This window comes from Orcinus orca, chromosome 17 (genome assembly GCF_937001465.1).
Source record: "Orcinus orca chromosome 17, mOrcOrc1.1, whole genome shotgun sequence".
In the NCBI taxonomy this organism is placed as follows: Eukaryota; Metazoa; Chordata; class Mammalia; order Artiodactyla; family Delphinidae; genus Orcinus; species Orcinus orca.
This window is the reverse complement of record NC_064575.1, coordinates 14,472,723-14,494,162: the sequence shown is the minus strand read 5'-3', so window position 1 is coordinate 14,494,162 and position 21,440 is coordinate 14,472,723. Positions and strand designations below refer to the sequence as shown.

Genomic DNA, 21,440 nt, shown 5'->3' with positions numbered 1-21,440 from the left:
CATAGTTGGCATTCAGCACATGAGTGAAGAGCTTGTGCCAATAATCTAGTTTATCCTGCATTTGTCCTTGAGGACATGTAGGAAAACTTCAGCGCAAGCCATATGGATAGGTTTGCAAAACTGTATACTGAAAGGTAGGCCATGTATCTTATTCTCAAAGGGTTATAAGTCTCGCCACTTAAAGGGCTGAAATAGTAAGATCACCAATGTTCCTGAGATATATTTAACACTGAATATTTCCAACTCCTGAATAGAAGTAAAGTTAGTCTACTGAGGCTGGCTCATAAAAATCATTTTAGAGCTATAAAACAATTCTGAGAGTTTAATCATAATAATACTTAGAGCTTCCATAAGAAGGATCTGAAGACTTCAAATTGAAGTATAATGAATAGGTCTAAGCTTCTCCACTAAGCACTTGAAAACTGACTTACCAGAGTGCCATGAAGGCCTGGTTTTATCCCTTCCTTCAAGAGACCTCCCTCCTCACCTCTTTCCACTTCAAAGGGATTCCTGTGTATGAAAAGGCATGAGGAAATTCAGAGCATATGAGGGTCAGGTAGTTCATTATGAACATCTATTCAATATGCTAGATGCCGTTTAAATAGAGTATAATGAGTGAGGCCATTTTCATAATAACGGGGCTATTTATTTCCTGTGTCTGATACCTTGGATTGATGTTGGGTAGTTGTGTGGTTATCTAGAGGTCAGATAAATTAAAAAAAAAAAAAAAAAGACTCACAGAAGAACTGAACTTCTCTTCACCTTGTTAATGAAATTTACCTTGGAAAGCAGCAAGAGACCAGAGTTTTAATCAGAAAACTTATGGGTCCCCAGGTTGTAAAATGAGGATGTCTACGCCTTCTTCACTCAACGGATGTGAAGATTAAATTGAGCTAATGTGTATAAAACTCTGGGTGCGGTGTCTTGCATAAGACAAATGCTCGATAAATGTTATTTTGCTCTTTCCTCCAATTTGGTTCTCAATTGCAATGACTTAGGCAGAAATTCAGTCCCTCTCATCATGACATAGTGTATTTCTCCCAGCTAGCATAGATTTCCATCAAGAGTGCTTAGAGTAACTTGTGTTCCTATGTTCTCACTTTCCTTAAAAACAGATCTGTGTTGATTCATCACACGGTAATTCTTTAGTTCTTGTTGGTAATAGTTGGTGTTCTGGGTAGCCCTGAACTCCCTGGTAATATTTCTATTAACGAAGAGGATTTATTCTAATGAAATATTTGATGTCAGAAATTTTGTGAGCACAGGTAGAAACAATCATCAAACAGAATATGGCTTCCCTATTCATTCTTCAACCTTGGTCGCAGACTCTGTCCGCCTCTCTGGGTTAGATGACATCTGGTCTTAGTCAGCATGGGGAGACCCAGTCTCTTGGGGTGATTCACTGTCCAGAGGCTCAGCATCTACCCAAGATCTCTTTTTTTAAATTAATTTTTATTGGAGTATAGTTGCTTTGCAATGTTGTGTTAGATTTTGGCAAAGTGAATCAGCTATACGTATACATATATCCCCTCTTTTTCAGATTTCCTTCCCATTTAGGTCACCACAGAGTATTGAGTAGAGTTCCCTGTGCTCTACATTAGGCTCTCACTAGTTAGCTAGTTTATACATAGTCATCTACCCAAGATCTTGATTAAGCTGCCGCTCGACCCCTCCTGATGGCCAGTTAGGAGGGGCCCCAGGGATGGAGCTTTTTCCTCAGATGGAACCAGTCTCTGACCTTTCTAACCTGACTATCCATTTCATATGTCTGATATTTCGAACGGATGCTAGCTAATTGGGTTGATATTTGGAAGTCTCTGAGAGCACCGTCTTTTTTTTTTTTTTTTTTTTTTTTTTGTGGTACGCGGGCCTCTCACTGCCGCGGCTTCTCCCGTTGCGGAGCAAGGCTCCGGACGCGCAGGCTCAGCGGCCATGGCTCACGGGCCCAGCCGCTCCGCGGCATGTGGGATCTTCCCGGACCGGGGCACGAACCCGCATCCCTTGCATCGGCAGGCGGACTCTCAACCCCTGCGCCACCAGGGAAGCCCAGCACCATCTGTTTTAGTTGGAGGAAGCCCAAGCAGTGATGAGAAGGCCCAGCTTGGACCAGTTAGACACCGCTCAGTCACGGGAAAGATGTCACAGTGGGCACTCCATGACGGCTATGGAGAAATTCTTTATACATAAATGTACATTATTTGACATGTTGAAATATTTTACGTTAGAATTAGAGAAGCATGTGAGTCATGGTGCAGAAAAGCTGTGTCACTCACCTGCCCAGGTTGTTCACAGGCTGTCTGGTACCTGGCCTGCTGGCACAGTTCTTTGACCCTCTCATATTTGGGCAAGTGATTGGACTGTTGGATATTCTTGTTGGATTCTTCCTTCTTACGTAGCAATTTCCTTTGACAGAAAGGGAAAAGCTTCTTCTGTGAGAAGGGATCTGAAATGACCTTCGCTGAGACCTGCCTGTTCTTTTTCCCTCCCTGTCACATGACTCCACTTTCTCCAGGCAGCAAGAAATTGGTATCAAGGGTAAAACCACAGGAACCCCACATTTCACGAGTCCTTTGCAAAAAATTACCAGCTGGGAACTATGAGGACGAGAGGTCAGGGGAGGAAGAGTCATTTCCTCCAAAATCATTCATTTCAAAACTATGGGCAGAAACGTTTAGCTTTGCAGGCTCAAAGTTCTTTTTGTGTTAAAAAGCAATGATAGAAATGCTTTTCTCCCTCTCAGTGTAAGTATGGAGGAAAACAAAGACCCTGGGCGTTATAAATCAAAAGGACAAACCCAGAAGTGACTCAGGAACAGGTACAATCTCATAGATTTGTCTAGTCAAAACTAGTAAAGGCACACAAGGAAAAGAAGGAAAAGGGTGTCAGGCAGAAGATGGGAAAGAAGGTTGAGAAAGTCAATTGACTGGTCCAATTAGGAAGCGAGGTGGAGAAATGCAACTGTCAATCCAGAGCCACGTAAGGGCTGTGGTCCCATCTTTGCAATTCTGATGCAACAATCATTACTCTGCTGGCCAGGGAAGGATGAGTCGCAAATGTTCAGTCTTATGACTAAGTTTACGAAATCTGCACGCTTAGTAAACCAAAATAAGGGGAAAAACATTCCCAGCAGGGAGAGCTGCCCACTAGGACTGGTGCCCAGAAGCACCCTAGGAACCAATAATTACCCTCTTTCCACGAGGAATGTATCACGCCAAATTTTGGCCTTCTTGTTTGTTCGAAACCTGAAAGCAAAATAATAATATTTACTGTTGGCATTTGGACGTTTTTCCAAACGGATCTGTGCTAACAGTTTATTTAAAGCAACACCTCTCACTTCCCCAGACCAGGACACCAGGACTGCATCTCCATTCATACGCTATTCACAAGGGTGATCCTCAGGTGCAAAGGGTATTTTGCCTCTACTTCTGCTAGCTGCTGCCCAGCTCTGGGAGCCAATGTGCTCAGGGCTGGCTCAGGGGAAGAAAACTGACGCACCTGTTACCTGGCTTTTCCTGGTCCAGGAGTTTGAGGACAGACTTGCCATCTATGTCAGGAGGTGCGTCGAGCCCAGCAATGTCCAGGATGGTAGGGGCCAGGTCAATGTTTAGAACAATCTGTGGGACTCTGCAAAGGGACAGATGGTCACGCCCCAGACCCAGCACCAGGGGAGGGTGCCACCAGGGCTGTTTTCTCCATCCCAGGACTCCCTGGCCTTCACTGCTTCTCAGCCTCTCATCTGGTCCCCAAGGGACGGTGGCTGCATCTGGGAGGTGCCTGAGTGGTCAGCAACCAGGGCCAAGAGAAAGATGAACTGGCTGTCACAGGGCTGGAGAGATGCCTGCACCCCGGAACTCTGGCCACACTGACCGACAAATTGTGGCCTGATATTTGGTTTTTGTAAGCTGTGTATTTTCTTCTGAAACCCAATAGTCCACCACTCCTCTGTTGAACTAGGGCTCCGAAATCAACCTTCTGAAAAAGGACACAAGGTTTTTATACTTGAATTCAATCCATGCTTCCTAGTCTTGCAAACATAAAGCCTTGTCACTCTAGATCTGACACTTCCCCAGGGGTTTCCAATGATCTGGAGAGACAGGATAACATTCTCCAAAGAAGTCCTTCTTACCGCCATCCCCTCGTCCCCAGGATGCAGTGGAATGCAGCAGCGGACGAGACTCGTAGATGAGACTCAGAATATCTGGGATCTGGGCCCCAAGGCTGCCACCTCCACGATCGGGGACTCTGAGAGAGGCACGTACACTGTCTGTGGAGCGTCTTCATTGTGAAATCAGGGGTCCAGGCTGGATGGTCTTTAAGGATCATTCCAGCTTTTGAATTCTACTTGCACTCTTTTCTTTCACTCTTTCCATAATTGTTCATGTACATGATCTCATTTTACACAAAACATTTTTTTAATGATTAAAAACACATTTATTTAAGTGGTTGAGTTGCCTCCATTTGAATATTCCTATTGCTTCCATAATAATATCAGAAGTTTTTCACAGATGCTTTTTAACGGGCAGCACCTGCTATATCTCTACTAACAGTTACACAAAACATTTTGATCGGTAGGGCAAATGAAACCCATTTTACGATGGGAATATCTAGCTACAGAGGGATGCAGAGACTTGCTTAAGGTGACAGAAATGGAATTCCAGTCCTTCAGGCTTCTTTTCTTAAAATTTATTTAAATTTATTTAAACTTTATTTAAAGTTCTTAAAATTTAATTTTCTTTAAAAAATTCTTTAGTAATAATTAAAAAATAAAAAACAAGGGCTTCCCTGGTGGCGCAGTGGTTTAGAGTCCGCCTGCCGATGTAGGGGACGTGGGTTCGTGCCCCGGTCTGGGAAGATCCCACATGCCGCGGAGCGGCTGGGCCCGTGAGCCATGGCCGCTGAGCCTGCGCGTCCGGAGCCTGTGCTCCGCAACGGGAGAGGCCACAGCAGTGAGAGGCCTGCATACCGCAAAAAAAAAACCCCAACAAAACAAGAGGAAGGACTGGTTATTTTTAAAAAAAGATTCAAAGAAGGTAAGGATACTGTTCCTAAAGATCACATTCTGTGTCTGTGCACACAGCCTCATGCATTCTGGTAAATTTGAGAGAATGAATCACTGATACAGTTATTTTTCCTTTCTCTTGAAAGAGTATACTTTAGTTAATTTAACAGGTGGCAGAAGTGGGGGAGGGGTGGAGCAGGGAGGAGGTTTTTGTCTTCTGAATTACCAACCTATATGCACCCTTTTTGTTTGGATGAAAGGAAACCAGAGCCTGAGATTGGTAATTGAATTATCTCAGACGTACACGAGCTATGACAGCTGAATGTTGGAAACAGAGAAATACGTACATCGATCCTGGTTCTACACTTGGACCACGAATAAAGAAAGGCACACGGATATCAAAGTCATATGGCATGGATTTCCCCTTGACCAGTCCAAACTGCCCGATATGGTAACCGTGGTCGGCAGTGTAGATGATGTAAGTGTTCTCCAGCTCCCCCGTTTCCACAAGCATATTATACAGCTGAAACACAGCACAGACACCAGTCAGAAGCAATTGTGATGGCGTAAGATGACAACAGTGCTGCCATGATTTCACCCAAACCTTTTTCCATTATTTTTAGAAGGCAAGAGTTGCTTTAATAAGGCCGACAAACATGTACATTACCCACATTTTCCAGTTGCCTGCAATCCTGGAGGGAAAAAGTCTAATAACACAGTTGATTTTGTATAATATGTAACTTTTGTGAGTCTGGTACGTTTTATTTAAAGGTTTTGTTTGCCTATTTGGAAAAAAAAACCCCACAAAACAACCTCCACCACCAAACTTTAAGGTTTTACTTTGAAAAATCCATTTAAAAGCAAATTTGACTATCATCACTCATATCTAGTTATCAAGGGTTAAAAACAGGCTACTTCTGAGCCTGATCCAGCTAGATCCAGCCTTCAGGCATGTCTTGTTTGGTTTATGTTTTAAAATTCAGGAAATTTCAAATAAAATATTTGTATTTCTGGCTTCTTTTAGAAGTCAGAGGACTTGATACTGGATCCACATTCTTACACAACAAAAATTAGCTGAAGTTGAGTAGTTGCTCCTTGCTTTAGATGGGGGCATTTAGTTTCAAGTTCACCACAAGCCCCACCATTCCCTATTGCCTTATACTGGATCTGATTTAGCTACTTACATTATTTGCTTAATTCCTGAAGGTATTTGCGGCTCTAGCCCTTGATCTATGATGTCTTGATTTGTATCTCCTCTCTGCTACTGGCTCCACAAGAACCAAGCATGGAGAGGTAATAGAAAGGGGACAAGATAAGGGAGCAATGATGAATTAACTGAATACACACACACTCTCTCTCTTAAAATGAAAAACAACAACTACAAAAACAGGATGGGCAAGAATGGGTCTACGTAAGGGGAGCTGGACCAAAACCTGTCACTGAGGCAAGTTCGTGTGCTTACCCTTTCCACAGAGTCATCCACTGACATCAAAGTCTGAAGCCGTTTGCGATGTAGAACGTTTGTGAATTCCATGTGGATGGGCAGCATGGGTCCCGTGTACTGCATTATCCAGTGTTTGTCCATATTTGGTGCATAGTTATAACTAGGAGTTCTGCAAATATCCAGAAAGGAGTCTTACTATATACGCTTTTTAGCCATTTAGAGACATATCTCAAGTTAAAGGCTGTGAAATAACAATAACAATTTAGGAAAGATAATTTAGACACTGCTAAGGGATTTTTTTTCTCCCATACATCTCTCTGTGTTTATCTAGAGATCTGAAGTCCGCACAACCCCAAACAGCACAAGCCCTCTGAAAGTATATGGATTCAAACTTAGAAGACCAAGACTGGCAGCTAAAAATCTAATTAGTGCAAGTTCCTTTGGGTCCTTTGACTAAAATGTGTAAAAACACGTCAACATGATTGTGGTCATGTTACAAATCTACAGATAAAACTCAGTAATGTAGAAGAGAATGTTCTCATGGTGATATTAACTCGAAATATTTTATTGCTAATTAGGCTATGAAATATAGTCACTAATACATTATGTGCAATGATGAGGAATCAAAATTTCAACACATTTTCTTCTCTTGAATTTACTAGGGTATTTTATGGATTACCTACATATCTAGTCTCTATGAAGTTTTCTCATTCCTAACCTTGTATATAGATACCATTAATTAATTAATTAATTAATTAATTTTTATTTATTATTATTATTTTTTGTGTGTGTGTGGTACGCGGGCCTCTCACTGTTGTGGCCTCTCCCGTTGCAGAGCACAGGCTCCGGACGCGCAGGCTCAGCGGCCATGGCTCACAGGCCTAGGCACTCCGCGGCATGTGGGATCTTCCCGGACCGGGGCATGAACCCACGTCCCCTGCATCGGCAGGTGGACTCTCAACCACTGCGCCACCAGGGAAGCCCAAGATACCATTAATTTAATTGGATTTTCTGGAATTATAACCAAGTCTACAGCAATATACATGCTTACCAATAGAGCTATTCATTATAGACAAATCAATATAGGTGCAGGGCATAATTTTTTGTTAACTATAGGGAAGTGGGTTCTGTTGTTCTAGGACAGGTGGTTCAAGCCTATATTTAATCTATTGCAGAGATCCAAGAGGTGTCCATACTTTCCTCTGGGGCCGCACAAAGCACGTCACCTTCTCTTTGAAGTATTCCTCAGCTCCCTGGACCATTAGATGCTGCTACCTCACACTCCCAAAGAACATATCTATGCTAGAACAATTCTCACAGTGAGAAATGTTTGTTTTTCATTTGACCTCTCCGCCACACTATAATGTACTTGAACCTTTTCCTTAGCTGATAAGCATATAAGCGTTGTTTAATATTAAACATTAAATAAATATTTCATGTTTTATTAAACATTTAATAAATGTTTTATTAAACATTTAATAAATATTAAAAACTTAGCGAGTATTTACCACGTGTCAGGTATCGTGCTAAGTGTTTTATTCACATCAATTCATTTAATTAGCTCAGCTCTTCTGGGATATAGGTTTATCATTCCTACTTTACAGCCGAGAAAACTAAGGCTTAGCAAAGATAAATAACTTTCTCAGGTTAATAAAATTAGCGGGTAATAGAACGAGGACTTGGTTCCAAAGCCCATTCACTTTAAAAAAATGAAAAGAAAGTAGAACGAGGGGAGTTTCCTGCATCTGAGATTGCTCTTCATATGAACCACAACTGTGCAAAGAGCCAGTCTCACAGAATAAGCAACAGTCTATGTTGATCGAGAAATTTCATTACCAGTCTCTGTTCTGGGGAGGATCCTATCAGTGAAAGATGGTGGATAATGACGACTGAAGGTGACCCTGTGGCATCATTTATTATAAATCTAGGGAAACAATCAGTCGCTGTGAGCCTGGTGAGTCCAGGAGCCTCGACCGTGTTCCAGTGGTTCTGTCATGGAGGGAATTTCGCATGGGGGAACTTGGAGTTTCTGAGATGCATGAGTGTACACAGGGGTGTTTCCATGAACACAGGGCTCTATAAATGCCACCTGTGACTATACATTTTCTTCTGCCAGTGGATTTGCAGCACCTCTCTTTTAATATTTGAAAATGCTGTTTTGGTACCATTGGTCTTCCTGGTGTAAAAAGTTACCCTGATGATCTGTAAGGATGCGGGTTAACCAGCAGAAATGCCACAGCTCAAATGCCAATATAACACAGAGCACAGGAGACACTGTCACTAGAAGTGTACAAGTTACACTCAGAAGTGTAAGTTAACTCCCCTTTAAGGAGACAGATTTGTAGGGTGGGAAAAGCACCTGCAGCTCGATTTGCTCATCTGTAAATGGGGATAAGAGCATCTCTAATAAAAAGTTGTTTTGAGGAACAACGAATCTGTCTGTCTATCTATCTATTATCTATCTATATCTGTCTGTCTATTATCTATCTATATCTATCTGTCATCTATCTCTATCCCCTCTATCTATATTTATCTCTCTCTCTCTCTCTCTCTCTATTATCTATCTATATCTATCTGTCATCTATCTCTATCCCCTCTATCTATATTTATCTCTCTCTCTCTCTCTCTCTCTATTATCTATCTATATCTATCTGTCATCTATCTCTATCCCCTCTATCTATATTTATCTCTCTATCTCTATCTATCTATCACTTTAAAGTGCCCAGAACAGAAGACGTACCTGAGTTTCCTACATGAGCCAATAAAAAAATGTATTCTATAAAAGGATATGGGTTGAAAAAAATCTCATGGCATTAAAAAACAAACTTTCAGATATCACTTGCCATTCTCTGTAAGAGAAACTTTCAACATTAACTTTCGTCTCCTTACCAAGTAGACACCTCATGAACCAAATGGTCCCACTTTTGGCCTGAAAGCGTTCTTCATATCTAAAATTGCACCACGGGCCAAATCTGACTCTTGTATCTCAGGGGCCTGGGCAGTAGGAAGGGACTTAAGCCCATGTTTCTTATTCTTCACACAGCGTGTCGCCTTACAAACAGGATTAGATTAAGAGACAGAAGAGGAGGTGGAGAGAGGGGCCATCTAAATCCTGGCGGAAAGAGATTTTCACCCATGGGGGTAGTTTGAGGTCAGAGAAATAGAGCAAGTTGGTCACAAAAGGTCCCTCACCACTTACTGATACGTGCCCTGAAAAACAATACGGCTATAAAAGATTACATGGGGTTTCTTCATAATACCTCACCCTCTCCTCTTACTGCCTTTGATGTTGGTTTGCCTTAATTTTAAAATAAATCTAGTCGATTTTTTTTAAACCACAAAAACTCAACACAATTAAAAATTACAATAGGGAACCGAAAGGCAGGCTCACAGTGGGCCAATCATGTCCTCCACCGTTTACCTTCACGTGCTTGGCAGGGTTCCATCCACCTCGCTTTGAGGAACAGGGAAGGTTGCAGCAAATACAAGCCTCAAATTGGACTCCCGGATTTACAGAATGACATATGTTCAATCTGGCTTATATTAAAAGGGAGAGTTCAGGTCCGCTGTCAAAGCTGTCCTTCCCCCATCCCCTGTTTTTCTTAATTTCTGGATGTGGGAGATGACCCCCCCCACACACACACCTGCTCTGGGGATGAGATCCCAGGTGGGATCTCAGCAGGGGGGGAGGGGGGATGAGCATTTGCCTTTTAAAGGAAGACAGGCTGCCACTGCTTCCCACAGAACAGCAGCTGTCCAGGGACCTGCAGGTGGAAGGTTGGGGGTCGCTGGAACTGACAGTGTTGTTGAAAAGTGATCTTTTGCCAAAGACCTGTGGTTGCCTCCTGCTGGGGTTTGCCAAATTCCTGGAAGATGCAGCCTTCTGTCCCCCAGGGATAATGAAGGCTTGCCGTCCTAAGAATTGACTTACAATTATTCAGACAGAGCCTGGAGCTGTTGGCTGACCCATGAGCCACAGAGAAGCAAGTAACTGTTTTAGGGAACAGTGGAAAACCACATATCCAATTGTTCCAGAATGTTTTGGAATCAGACCTGAATTCTCATCCCAGTCCTGTTATTTACTAGTGTGTGATCTAGAGCAACTTTTTTCTCTAGGCCTCTGTTTCCTCATCTCTATAACGGGAGCAAGGATTTCAAAGAGCTCTCGTGAGGCTTCAAAGAGGTGTCAGTGACTCCAGAGGACAAATGCTGTGACCACATCACACCCACACTTACAGGTAGCTGGGAGAGAGCTTATCACATCACAGCTCACCTGCTTGCTGTAGCAGCCCGGAGAAGGCGGGGCATCTTACTCCCACTTTACAAATGACATAGTAAAGCGTATGGAGGTGACCCTGAAAGAACATGCTGGGACCCCTGCTCCCTCCATGATGTCACACTGAACTGCCATCCCCAACAAGCACCTCAAAACCCCCATCACTAAAAGCACTGATCCAGGGCTTCCCTGGTGGCGCAGTGGTTAAGAATCCGCCTGCCAATGCAGGGGACACGGGTTCGAGTGCTGGTCCGAGAAGATCCCACGTGCCACGGAGCAACAAAGCCCGGGCACCACGACTACTGAGCCTGTGCTCCAGCGCCCGCGAGCTACAACTACTGAGCCCATGTGCTACAACTACTGAAGCCCACACGCCTAGAGCCCGTGCTCCACAACAAGAGAAGCCACCACGATGAGTAACCCGCGCACCGCAGCAAAGAGTAGGCCCCGCTCGCCACAACTAGAGAAAGCTCACGGGCAGCAATGAAGACTCAACGCAGCCAAAAATAAATAAATAAAAAATAAATAAAATAAAAAATAAATAAAATAAAATATTAGCTGCTTCTGTTTCCCATTCAGACGCCTCCCACCAGCTGCTATGTGTCTATGTTTGTTGCAAATACAGAATCAAGTCTGACCCTCCAGGGCACACTGGAGGCATCCTCAAGAAGTAGATAACACTGGCTGTTTGCTTGAAAATGGAGAGGACAAAGGACCAACTTGTCGTTTTTGAGTTTCTGTTGCTTTCTTTTAAAAAACCCTCAAAAAACGAAAATCTGTCAGAATTACATTCACATGTGCCTGGTCTGTTGTTTGTTCAGATACATGTTTGGCCCAGAACTATGCTCTCCAGACCTCCTAACTTTCAGGAAGGTACCTGTAACCCTCAACAGATTATTCCAATACTTAAAAACGTGAGCTTTGCCCAGCAAGGCTTCCCTGCACATTGCTTTTCTCTAGTCATTGTTTGTCTGGAGTTATTGCTCAGTGTACGAGCTCGCAGATCGCTCAGACTACTGGCCTTGTACGTTCAACCTTTGCCATCAATGCCAATTCTCCCCGGGCTTTGGTTTTCTTGCTAGTATTGCTTATTGACATAACAGGGATAAGAATTCTGAAAATCAATCATGTCCCCTTTCTATTTGATGGGTGGTTGTTTAGGGAGAATAATTCTTACTAGCACAGAAATAGTTTCAAGAAATGCATGTGTCATATATTAAACCCATTCGCGGCAAAATGCAAAGAACTTAGCAGTTCATTTGTACCACTGATGGTCTTTGCTGTCACCCCACAGAAAATAAATATATTTTGAGCGTTTTGTATTTGAACATGTTTTCTTCATTTGCTATTTAGTCTCATACAACAACAAAAATCCTAACTCTTAATACCCTTATTGGTAGCAGGATAATCACTCACTGAGAAATAGGTCTCGATTCCCAGAATAAGTTAGTTGTACAGATTTAAGACGCACACACTCAAAGCATTATATTGGAAATTCTAGACTTAATCTCCCAGGCCACACCATCTCAGCTTTCACTAAAATTAAACTTATTTAATTTAATTGACTTCTTGGAGATCTTCCCCATTTGAGTTCAAATGTCTTTAGGTGGGTAATATTTGAACACATGCAGGATAATACCAAATGATCTTGATTATAGATAAATCATAAAACTTTAAAATAAAAAGGCATATCATAAAACTAATTTAAAGAGTCTTCCAATGATGCTGCAAACTCCAATTCTAATTGTGCAAAGACATACGTAGGGAACTCTTCTCCTATTAATTGTGACTGTGATGGGTACTGAACAAGCCCGGTGTAGTGGAAAGATCTAGGGTCCAAGAGAGTCGAGTTTGGGCTCCAGTTTTGTCCCTATCTACTTATGTGACCTGGGCAAAGCTATTTGGGTCTTTTTTTTAAAAAAAAATAAACTTTGGGTATTCATTTTTTTAATCTAAAAATTTATGGAATTATACTATCTCTAGGTACTCATTTAATTTATAAAACTGATTGTTCAACTATTTTCATACTAGTTAAAATAGTGTCTTAATGTCAGCTAGTTGGTGGGGTTAATATGTTTACTCATTTGCTAAACAAAAATGTATTGTACAACTAGAACAACAGGAGCTGTGCTCACCAGACAACGAGAGGTAGAGATGGACCGCTGGGTCCTGCCTTTGGGAAAGAGCGACCTTGCCTAGCAGCAGGGCACCATTCACGTGATACTGAGTGTGAATACGGCCCCCTGGACTTGTGCGATTGCACTTCGGGGATCTGGGTAAACAGCCAGTGCAATGGGATATGTAGTAAACATAGAGAGAAGAAGAGAGTGGGAATATAGGAAAGGGAGCAATGAATTCTGCCCCAATCACAAATGTTTATGGGGGATTTAAAACTCTCTCATCTTCGAAAGCGTATCCTTTTATGTATTTGTGGAAGAAATGAGGGAGAACGTGCACATTCTTTTTAAGGCAAGACATTTCTTTCCAACTTTAGATAACAAAGTTGTTTCGAAAACTGTCCTGAGGCTTACGCAGATGTAGTTTTCCCTTTGACATGCCGTGTCCATCCCAAACTCCACTGTCAGAACAATTCCTGCAACTTAGTGGATGTGGACTGTTCTACCGAAATTTTAGATTTCACATGAACCTCTGTGTGTGTGCGTGTGCGTGTGTGTGTGTACAGTCATACACATTTCCAGGGACGGAAAGAAAGAACTGTTGAATTGGAACAAAAAAATTTTTTAAGTTCATAGATGCGTAGTTGGTAGGAAAGTATTCAGGAAGTCTGAGCCCTTCATAGAATCATCGGGAAGATAAATGGAATCTCCTTTCTCATAAAGGCTTTTGTCCACAGGTGCATATTATCACATCACTGAGGCCAGGAGAGAAAAGCAATGCCAAGTGAGGATGAGGCTAGAGCATTACTGTGAGGATACGGGGGAGAGAATTTACTGGGAAGTGCAGTAGGGTCGCAGCCATAGTGAAGGTTTCTATGGTAACGGTGATTATAGGTGATTATCATGACGGAGGCTCCCTCAGAACTCTCAGAGGCCAGGAGTGGCTGAGCCACTGTCTGATCAAACAGTGTCTTCCGTCCGTCTGTAATCTGTTCTCATTCTTAGCCGGCTGGCATAACCTCTAGCCGCAATATTGGACTGGCTTCCTTCCTTTGTTGGAACGGCGAACACCATGGAAACCTGATACATTCGCTGCAGGCTGAGGGGGTCAGATAGCTCTAACCCAAGGCGGATGAAAGGCATCTGGAAAATGCTTGACCACCAAGGAAGGTGACCTCAAGGAGAGCGCTCACATGGCTTGCATCCCCCTGCCGAAAGGGGAGAGCCTGCAGCTTCTCGTTCTGCTTTCCTAGGGCCTGCCGAATATCTCTGCAAAGCACTTAACTTCTTGCATCCCTTTGCTTGAATGCCTTGCTGTTGTTCTCGCTAAGGAAACCAGCCATTCAGGAGCTCCGAGCGCCACAATGGAAAGCTTGCCTTCAATTTGTCTCACTCCTTTTGTGTGCGGACTGAACTGTGAACCTGGGCAGTCACTCACAGTGACAAGAGACGCACACGGACTCTCTCCAGCCCTTTCCTCCAGCGGCAGCCGGGGAGACATTTACAACAAAGATGCCCGAATTCAATGCTTCTAAGGGCTGCAGGAGACACAGCGGATCTCCCCATTCTAGGTGCACGAAGCCCCAAGCTCAGCAGCAAACAGAAGCTGAATCGCTCATCCCGCGGTGTGAATTTTCATCTTCTGTGGCCAAGAGTGTTCTCCAAACTAGCACTAGCCTATAGCACATTTTGCACCTGGCAAAGATAACACAGCCCAGGCTGCTGCTTCTGTGTTTTTAGAATAGCCAGGTGTGACAGCCTCATCAATGCGGGTCTTAGCTAGTCAACAGACTTGTCAAGGCACCACGGACAAGTATCAACTCGTCCTTTCTCTAGCTGCTTTCCCCGAACGTTAAGTTGAACCAAACGAAGCAGCACTTTTTGTAGGTCAAGAAAGATCCAATCCAGAAAGAACTGTTTTTTATGGTTTGTCTTAACAGAAAGGATCAATGAGAATTAGCATCTATGAAGTGGCTTCTGTGTCCCAGGCCCAAGGTGGGGCCCCTTTTAATTGTCACTCATGACACCACGTCAAGGTGCTAGTTATTACTCCCATTTTACAGATGAGACAATGCAGGTTCTCAGAGCTTAAAGAAATGGCCCACAGGCTCAGCGAGGACAGCTGAGATAGGAACCTACGCTTGCCTGGCTCCAAGGCCTGAGAACTTTCCACTCTGCCATGTGCAGATTTCACTTAGTAGAATCACTACGAAGGCACACAGGGGGTTCATTTGCATTAAAGAGGAATAATGGAAACTTTGCATGAGAAAATGATCAACTCACATATGACGTCATTCTACCTTTACTACATGGCCTCCAGTGACACTCTGCTTATGCTTACATACAAATTACACAAATTCTCAATATTCTGTGAATTTCTCTTTCTAGCTTTATCCCTTATTGCTTTCCTAGGTCACATCTTAGATGGCCTCATTTACATGGTGACCACTTTTCTACGCCATATTCTCTTCCTGAAATCATCTACCCAATCTCTGCATATCAGCTGCAGAAATTTTGCCCATCCTTTGCGGCCCACTTTGAATGCCTTCTGGGCCCTGAAGTTTTCCTTGTTCCTCTAAAAGATGTGCATGCTTCCTCCTCCAAACTTCCACAGCCCCTGGGATCCCTGCTCTAGTACTTACTGCTGGGCCTGCTGCTGATAAGACTATTTGGACACTACCCCCTAGAGCAGGGGACCAGGACAAACTTATCTGTAAAGAATCATACAGTAAATAGTTTACGCACTGTAGGCCATACGGTATCTGCGGCAACTACGCAACTCCACAGTTGTATTGCAAAAGCAGCCATAGACAATACCTAACTGTATGAGCATGGCTGTGTTTCAATAAAACTTTATTTATAAAAACTGGTGGCAAGCTGGATTTGGCCCCTCTGTGCCAACCTCTGTCCTAGTTCATTGGGTCTCCAGGGTTAGCAATTGTGTCTTCCTTGTGCCTATATCCCTGCTGTGTTGTACAATGTCACAGGTGGCGCTCCATAAATATTTGTGGAACTATTAGAATTTTAAATTGCTGCAATCAGAGATGCTTTTTTTTTTTTTTTTTTTTTTAAAAAAAAGCTATTGTTGAGGCCCCGAGAACTTTGCAGATTCCTCTGGTCCTGCACTGCTGTCTGTGCATGCCGCTGAGCTGTCAGAACCTCTTGACCTGTGGCTGATTTTCCTGTAGGCTCAGGACCTTGCCCTGAAGCTTCAAAGGCAGGCTGACTTCTAAGGAGCCGTAAAACACATTTTGTCAACCCCTTGTCCTCAAATTTGGGAAAACATCAGTGAAGTTTACAGTTGTGGAAAATCACCTTAGGCTGAGATTCTGTTAACGCAACAAAGGGAGCGATTTCTGACTCAAAAGAAAAGAGAAAGGTGGGTCCCAGGGCATGGAAGAAGCCTGCAAAAACCTTTTTCTCTCACTGAACCAGCTGGTTACTAAATTTGCAAGTGATTGGTAATGGAGAGCCACTCACCACTCTTGGGCTTCATTCATGAATTCAGTTGCATAGCTATATGTAGGGTAGGTTTTCAGAGGCTTGTATATCCATCCACAGGGTTGATTCCAAAGCACAATGGCTCATCCAGACCGTATTCCCCAGATGCTGGGGCAACCTTCTTTGTCGACAATATTTTATGCATCAAAACACTCACCCTCCAAGTTCCTGGGCATGCTCAGTAGGACACCCACCCTGGCTTCATACGTATTGTCAGTTCTTGTCTTTCTTTCTTTCTAAGTCACTTGATACGATAGAGAGGATCTAAGTACCACTGACCAGGAGCCAGCAGTTTATTAGTTATAATAAGATAAAAAATAAGAATAAAAAGAAAAAGTTTTCCAGGGATATGTCTTGACCAGCAACTAGAATGCCTTCCGTAGTTACTTACCTCTTTCCGTAAGGAAGTACATTTAATCTTTTTTTTTTTGTTCTGTCTGGGATCACAGATAGAAAATCAGCGTGGATGAAAAGGGATGATATTTAAGCACAAACAGATGAAGAATGTATTCCGGAGGTTTAGTGACGAAGGAAACACACCAGTACCCTGTTCCCTACCTCTCTGGCGGTCAAACTTTCAGCAGACACAGAGCCAGCTGCTCTGCGTAGAAGACTGTGCATTATTGCAATGGATAAGAAGAAAGTGTGCGGACAGAGTGAAAATCAAAATCACGTCCTCTGCTGCCTAAGCATCGACTTTGGCTAGTGAGAATGATAGGCACATTACAGCTCTCTGCTCTCTGTCCTGTCCCTGTATGCCATCAGCCCTCTACTCTGTGCCTCCCCACCCCCTCCTCTTAAAAAGAAACATCAGGTTATTTGAAAGCCTGACCTGAGAAGGCCTCTCGGGCAAGCCCACTCCAGCTGCCTCTGTAGCAATGCTAATTGCACATCTGCGGCAAAGCTGCAACAGTCCATGCCCAGGGAATCCACCCGGGTTTTTATAACCAGACCAGGGGTTGCCACCCAGCTGCTATGAGAAACACACTGCTTGATCACTATTATGATTAGATCACATTTGTGAATATTATTTAAGACAACTGAAGGAAACCCTTGATCAAAATCGCCCCCCATTCACCCCGCATGCTTCTCTCTCTTTTCGTTTAGCCGCTTACAAATGTGGATGTGATTCCTAATCAAAGCACCTCGACAAGCCCTTGAGTTCAGGGTCTTCCTGTTCCGTGGTCTCGGGGCAGAAGCCGGTGTTCCCGTCTCGTGGAGGTGCCGCGTGGAAGGAAACGGGGTGCAGGGGAGGAGCGAGATGGGGAGCAAAGGCGGGGCCCGCGTTCGGCAGGTCCCGGAGCTGAGGTTGTTACTCACATGTGTTGGGAAGCATTGGGGTACAGTTTTGAAAACTGTGGGGCTGAGTCCTCGGGGCCGTGGGGCGCCGCGTGGCTGATGACCATCATAATGGGCCTATGGGGATACATTCTCTTAGACATTTTGAAGTAATTAATGCTCTCGTTAGTGATTAAGTCTGTGAAGTAGTCCTGAAACATATATTTGACACAAAACAAAAATTACAAAAGGTGACATTCATCAGATCACATTTGAATACTGCTTTCCCTCAGAAGCAACGCACTGAACGAGGAGGTAAGATCTTAAGCAGGAAGGGAAACTACTTCCCAAAGGGGCAAAACATCTTCCGGAGACAGAGGACATCAGCTGGCAGTTACCTGCTGGGTTTGCTAAAGGGGTAACGTGCACAAACCTTTTTTAAAAAATAATGTGCAATTTAGGAATTAGCCAAAAAAAAAAAAAGGGTCAAGTCCCCGTTTGCCCAAGATAATGATCAGATCTGGCAATACAAATGCTCCAGCACATGAAACACCGGATACATATTTCATTCTCAGGTTTCGCTGATGTAATTCTTTGACAAAAAAAATTTAATTACTTCAAGGGCAGGAAACACCCACGCCCACTACAAATTCACAGTTGCAGAACACACACACACACAGACACACACAGGCATACACACACACGCATAAATGCACAAACAAAAGAAAAGATCTTTTCCTTAAATTAAAAATTCACCTGTGAGCATTACATAATAAATGCTAATGAAAGGCGTGGCCAAAATCTGGGTGCCCAGGGAAAAGTGGCAACATTTTATCAGTTAGTTTATTTGAAACACTCAGTATGGGGAGCAGTTGATCTCCAGCAGATTATACTGTTAATTGCACAACTAAAATTACCCAGCTGTTGGGATTAGAGCCTGACTTGTTAATAAAATAACTTAAACCGGCAGTCCCAGGGGCTGATGCAAAAGCAATAAGGGGAAGAGGGGGAAGAAATGGAATAAAAAAGAAAAAATGAAAACTTAAAACACCTGCTTCCTCTAAGTGTGTATCACTGGCCTGGAACTCCGGTATAAAGTTTATTCAGAAAGTGCCTAGGCAATGTGCACCGTCAGAGGCTTCTAGGCATGACTAATCACATGTAGATTCAAGGACCAGAACAGCTGCAAAAGCAGTGCCCAAGGGACCAAATCTGTGTCATTGTTAGGACAAGTCCACAGGCTAACACCTTCATCCATGGGAGTGTCTGTTTCATTCCTTTCCTCCCTAAAAAAAGATACATATTCTTTTTGACACAGTTGTCTTTGACACTTAATCAGCTGTGATAATGGGCAAGTTACGCTGATTTAGTCTTTGGAAGGAATCTTGATTACTTTGCTCTCCTTAGGACAACAGGGCAAGAAGGGTTAATAGCTTGAACAGAAGCATGACAAGCATCCCCACAAGATAAAAAATGAGCAGTGACAATGACTGCACTTGGTAGGACAGTGCTCAAATCTGCCTCCAAGGTCCCTGCCAGCTCTCAACTTTGATGAGTTTGGAAACCTATTAGCAATGTTTGTGAATTGCTAATACGCATTCATTTGCATGCGTTGTTTTCTGAAGGGTATGAAAGAGTGAGACATACACCCTCACCCCAAGTCCCCTGTGCTCAAATCAGGCCAAGTGGAAAGACAGCAATGTGCCAAAGTTCGATCAAGTCTCCTCTCTCTGACTTCTACCAAGAGCTGTTTCGTAGTGACCTGTGCTAGATAGAGCAGATTCTCGGCTTCTTTTAGATAAATGAGGAAGAGATGGATATGGCTAGGAGGGAAGAAGGCATTTTAGGCTAATTAGCAGGCTAAATTCAAAGATGCTTTCCCCTCCACTCTTGCGATCTGGAAATAGTTTTAAGTTGGCAATCACAAAACCTGTGTGACTTTTACAAACTCTAATCTGGGATCCATTTGTTAGAGAACCATGGGACATGTCCATTTCATTTTCTATGACCTGATTTGGAAATCCTAGGATTGAATCGTGGGGCATGTCCCTTCCAGTTTCTATGAACTGATTTGGAAATCCTAGGACTGACAGCCTTAACAGACTTTTGTGGACTCTAGCTGCCATGGGGCAGGTGTCCTTGTCAATATCAAAGTGCGATCAGACAGGAGTGAAAGCAAAGAACGTGGTTTCTCAACTTTTGATTAGTGCACTTGTCTGCTGTTATTCTTACATCTACATTGGAAGCCACAGACAGAATATACTTTCACCCCAGTGAAAAGCAAAACAGCATGAGATGAACATATGATTATGTGGATAAGTCCTCTAGAGGAGGAAAAACCCCAAAATTATCCCAAGACAGAGTGGAGGCATCTATGATTTTTCTGATAATACTTTCATCAAAGGCTGATTGCCTTTCATCCTAATGGGGGAAAAAAAATCGCTATTCAAAGTCAGTGCTCCTTGAGAGCCTTTTTCTTGCCTGGAGTTTAAAATTACCTTAAAATTTCTCATTCTAATACTGTGAGAATGTAGAAAGCCAATCTACTGTATGGGCTAACACACTGAAAATGGCTTTCCCCCATTATGCACAAAGTAAATTGATGCAGTGTAGAAGTGCCCGAAAATTACCTTCGCATAATCAAATCCATGCTTTTCTTTGATGCCATTGCGACAAACAGTGTAATTATAGAAACGAGAATTCTTGATTAATCCAAGCCATTCTCGCCACCCAGGAGGGATGTAGCTGCCATTATATTCATTGAGGTATTTTCCAAAAAAGGCTGCAATGGGAAAAAAGGATTATTTTCTCACGTGAAATGATTAAGCGTAACTAAATGCATCAACGTGAAATTATGACTTGAAAAAAAAGGCAGTGAGACAAAAGTTAACCTGGTAACAGTGGATGCCAGAATAACATGCATGTAATACTCTGAACCTTTAGCAAAGTGACACATACACATTTTCCTTTTGAATAAATAAAAGTAGTGCCCAAGTACACGGATTATAAAAATCACCACCATGATCATGATACTCTGAGTGCAAGTGATAAAAGCAGAATGTACCTTTTTGTTAAGTTGATATAACAATCAGAGAAGTAGCCAGTATGAAATCTGGAATACTGAAAGTTGTCTTTGTGATAAAATAAGTCTTCTAACTGTTGGAGAGCTGCGAATTTCAAAAACACTATTGAAAAACTTGTCTTTGTTTTTGCCTGTCAGGACAGTACACATTTTCCCAGCCAGGGAACCGTAGTAAACTCCGTTTATCATGGGACGCGGTCAGGGTTTTTATGTCACATGTATTTTATGTCCTCGGTGTTTGCATTATATGTATTTTGCAAATGTGTTTATTACTGATAATCAAAAATTCTAGCAACATGGAGTCACAACCTAGACGACTAACTTTCATAGAATTATAGTAAAATAGAGGTATATGTGCTACAAAAGCTCCACTGCTCGTTGAAAAGGCCACTGGAAGGCCTTCACATTTGTAACTTTGGCATGGTCACACCCAAGAAAGGCTGCTGTGCAACAGTGGGGTCGGAGCTCTGGGATCTGTCCCTGTTTCCTGATTACTTGACACCCCTCATGGAGGCCCACTGTCTCCTGACCGGCTTTCCTATGCAGGCTCCAGGGTCTTTCCATTCTCACTGCCAGCTTCCTGAAGACCAGCTCGGGTCACATCACCTTCTCATGATCTTGGATGGCCCCCCCTCGCCTGCAGGATCACATTGAGTTTGACACCTTGCCATCCAAGCCCTTCCTTGCCTCCGACCCCATCTTGCACGTCTCTGTGAATCGTCCCTCTCTCCAGTCAACGTGCT

General features: G+C 43.1%; 1 protein-coding gene across 8 annotated transcripts in view; it reads right to left on the bottom strand.

The window, feature by feature from the left end:
• Positions 1-21,440, bottom strand: part of SULF1 (sulfatase 1) — a 162,582-nt gene that overhangs the window by 29,731 nt on the left and 111,411 nt on the right. For 7 of the 8 annotated variants that reach the window (XM_004274944.3, XM_049700459.1, XM_033437540.2 and 4 more), the window contains 7 exons: positions 20,246-20,397; positions 17,658-17,827; positions 6,462-6,612; positions 5,347-5,522; positions 3,496-3,624; positions 3,186-3,242; positions 2,274-2,403 (listed from right to left, as the gene is read on the bottom strand). In XM_004274944.3, the coding sequence (XP_004274992.1) occupies positions 2,274-2,403; positions 3,186-3,242; positions 3,496-3,624; positions 5,347-5,522; positions 6,462-6,612; positions 17,658-17,827; positions 20,246-20,397 (965 nt within the window). Of the gene's footprint in view, positions 1-2,273; positions 2,404-3,185; positions 3,243-3,495; positions 3,625-5,346; positions 5,523-6,461; positions 6,613-17,657; positions 17,828-20,245; positions 20,398-21,440 lie in introns of those variants that run through there. The other variant, XM_033437545.2, reaches the window with a different exon arrangement.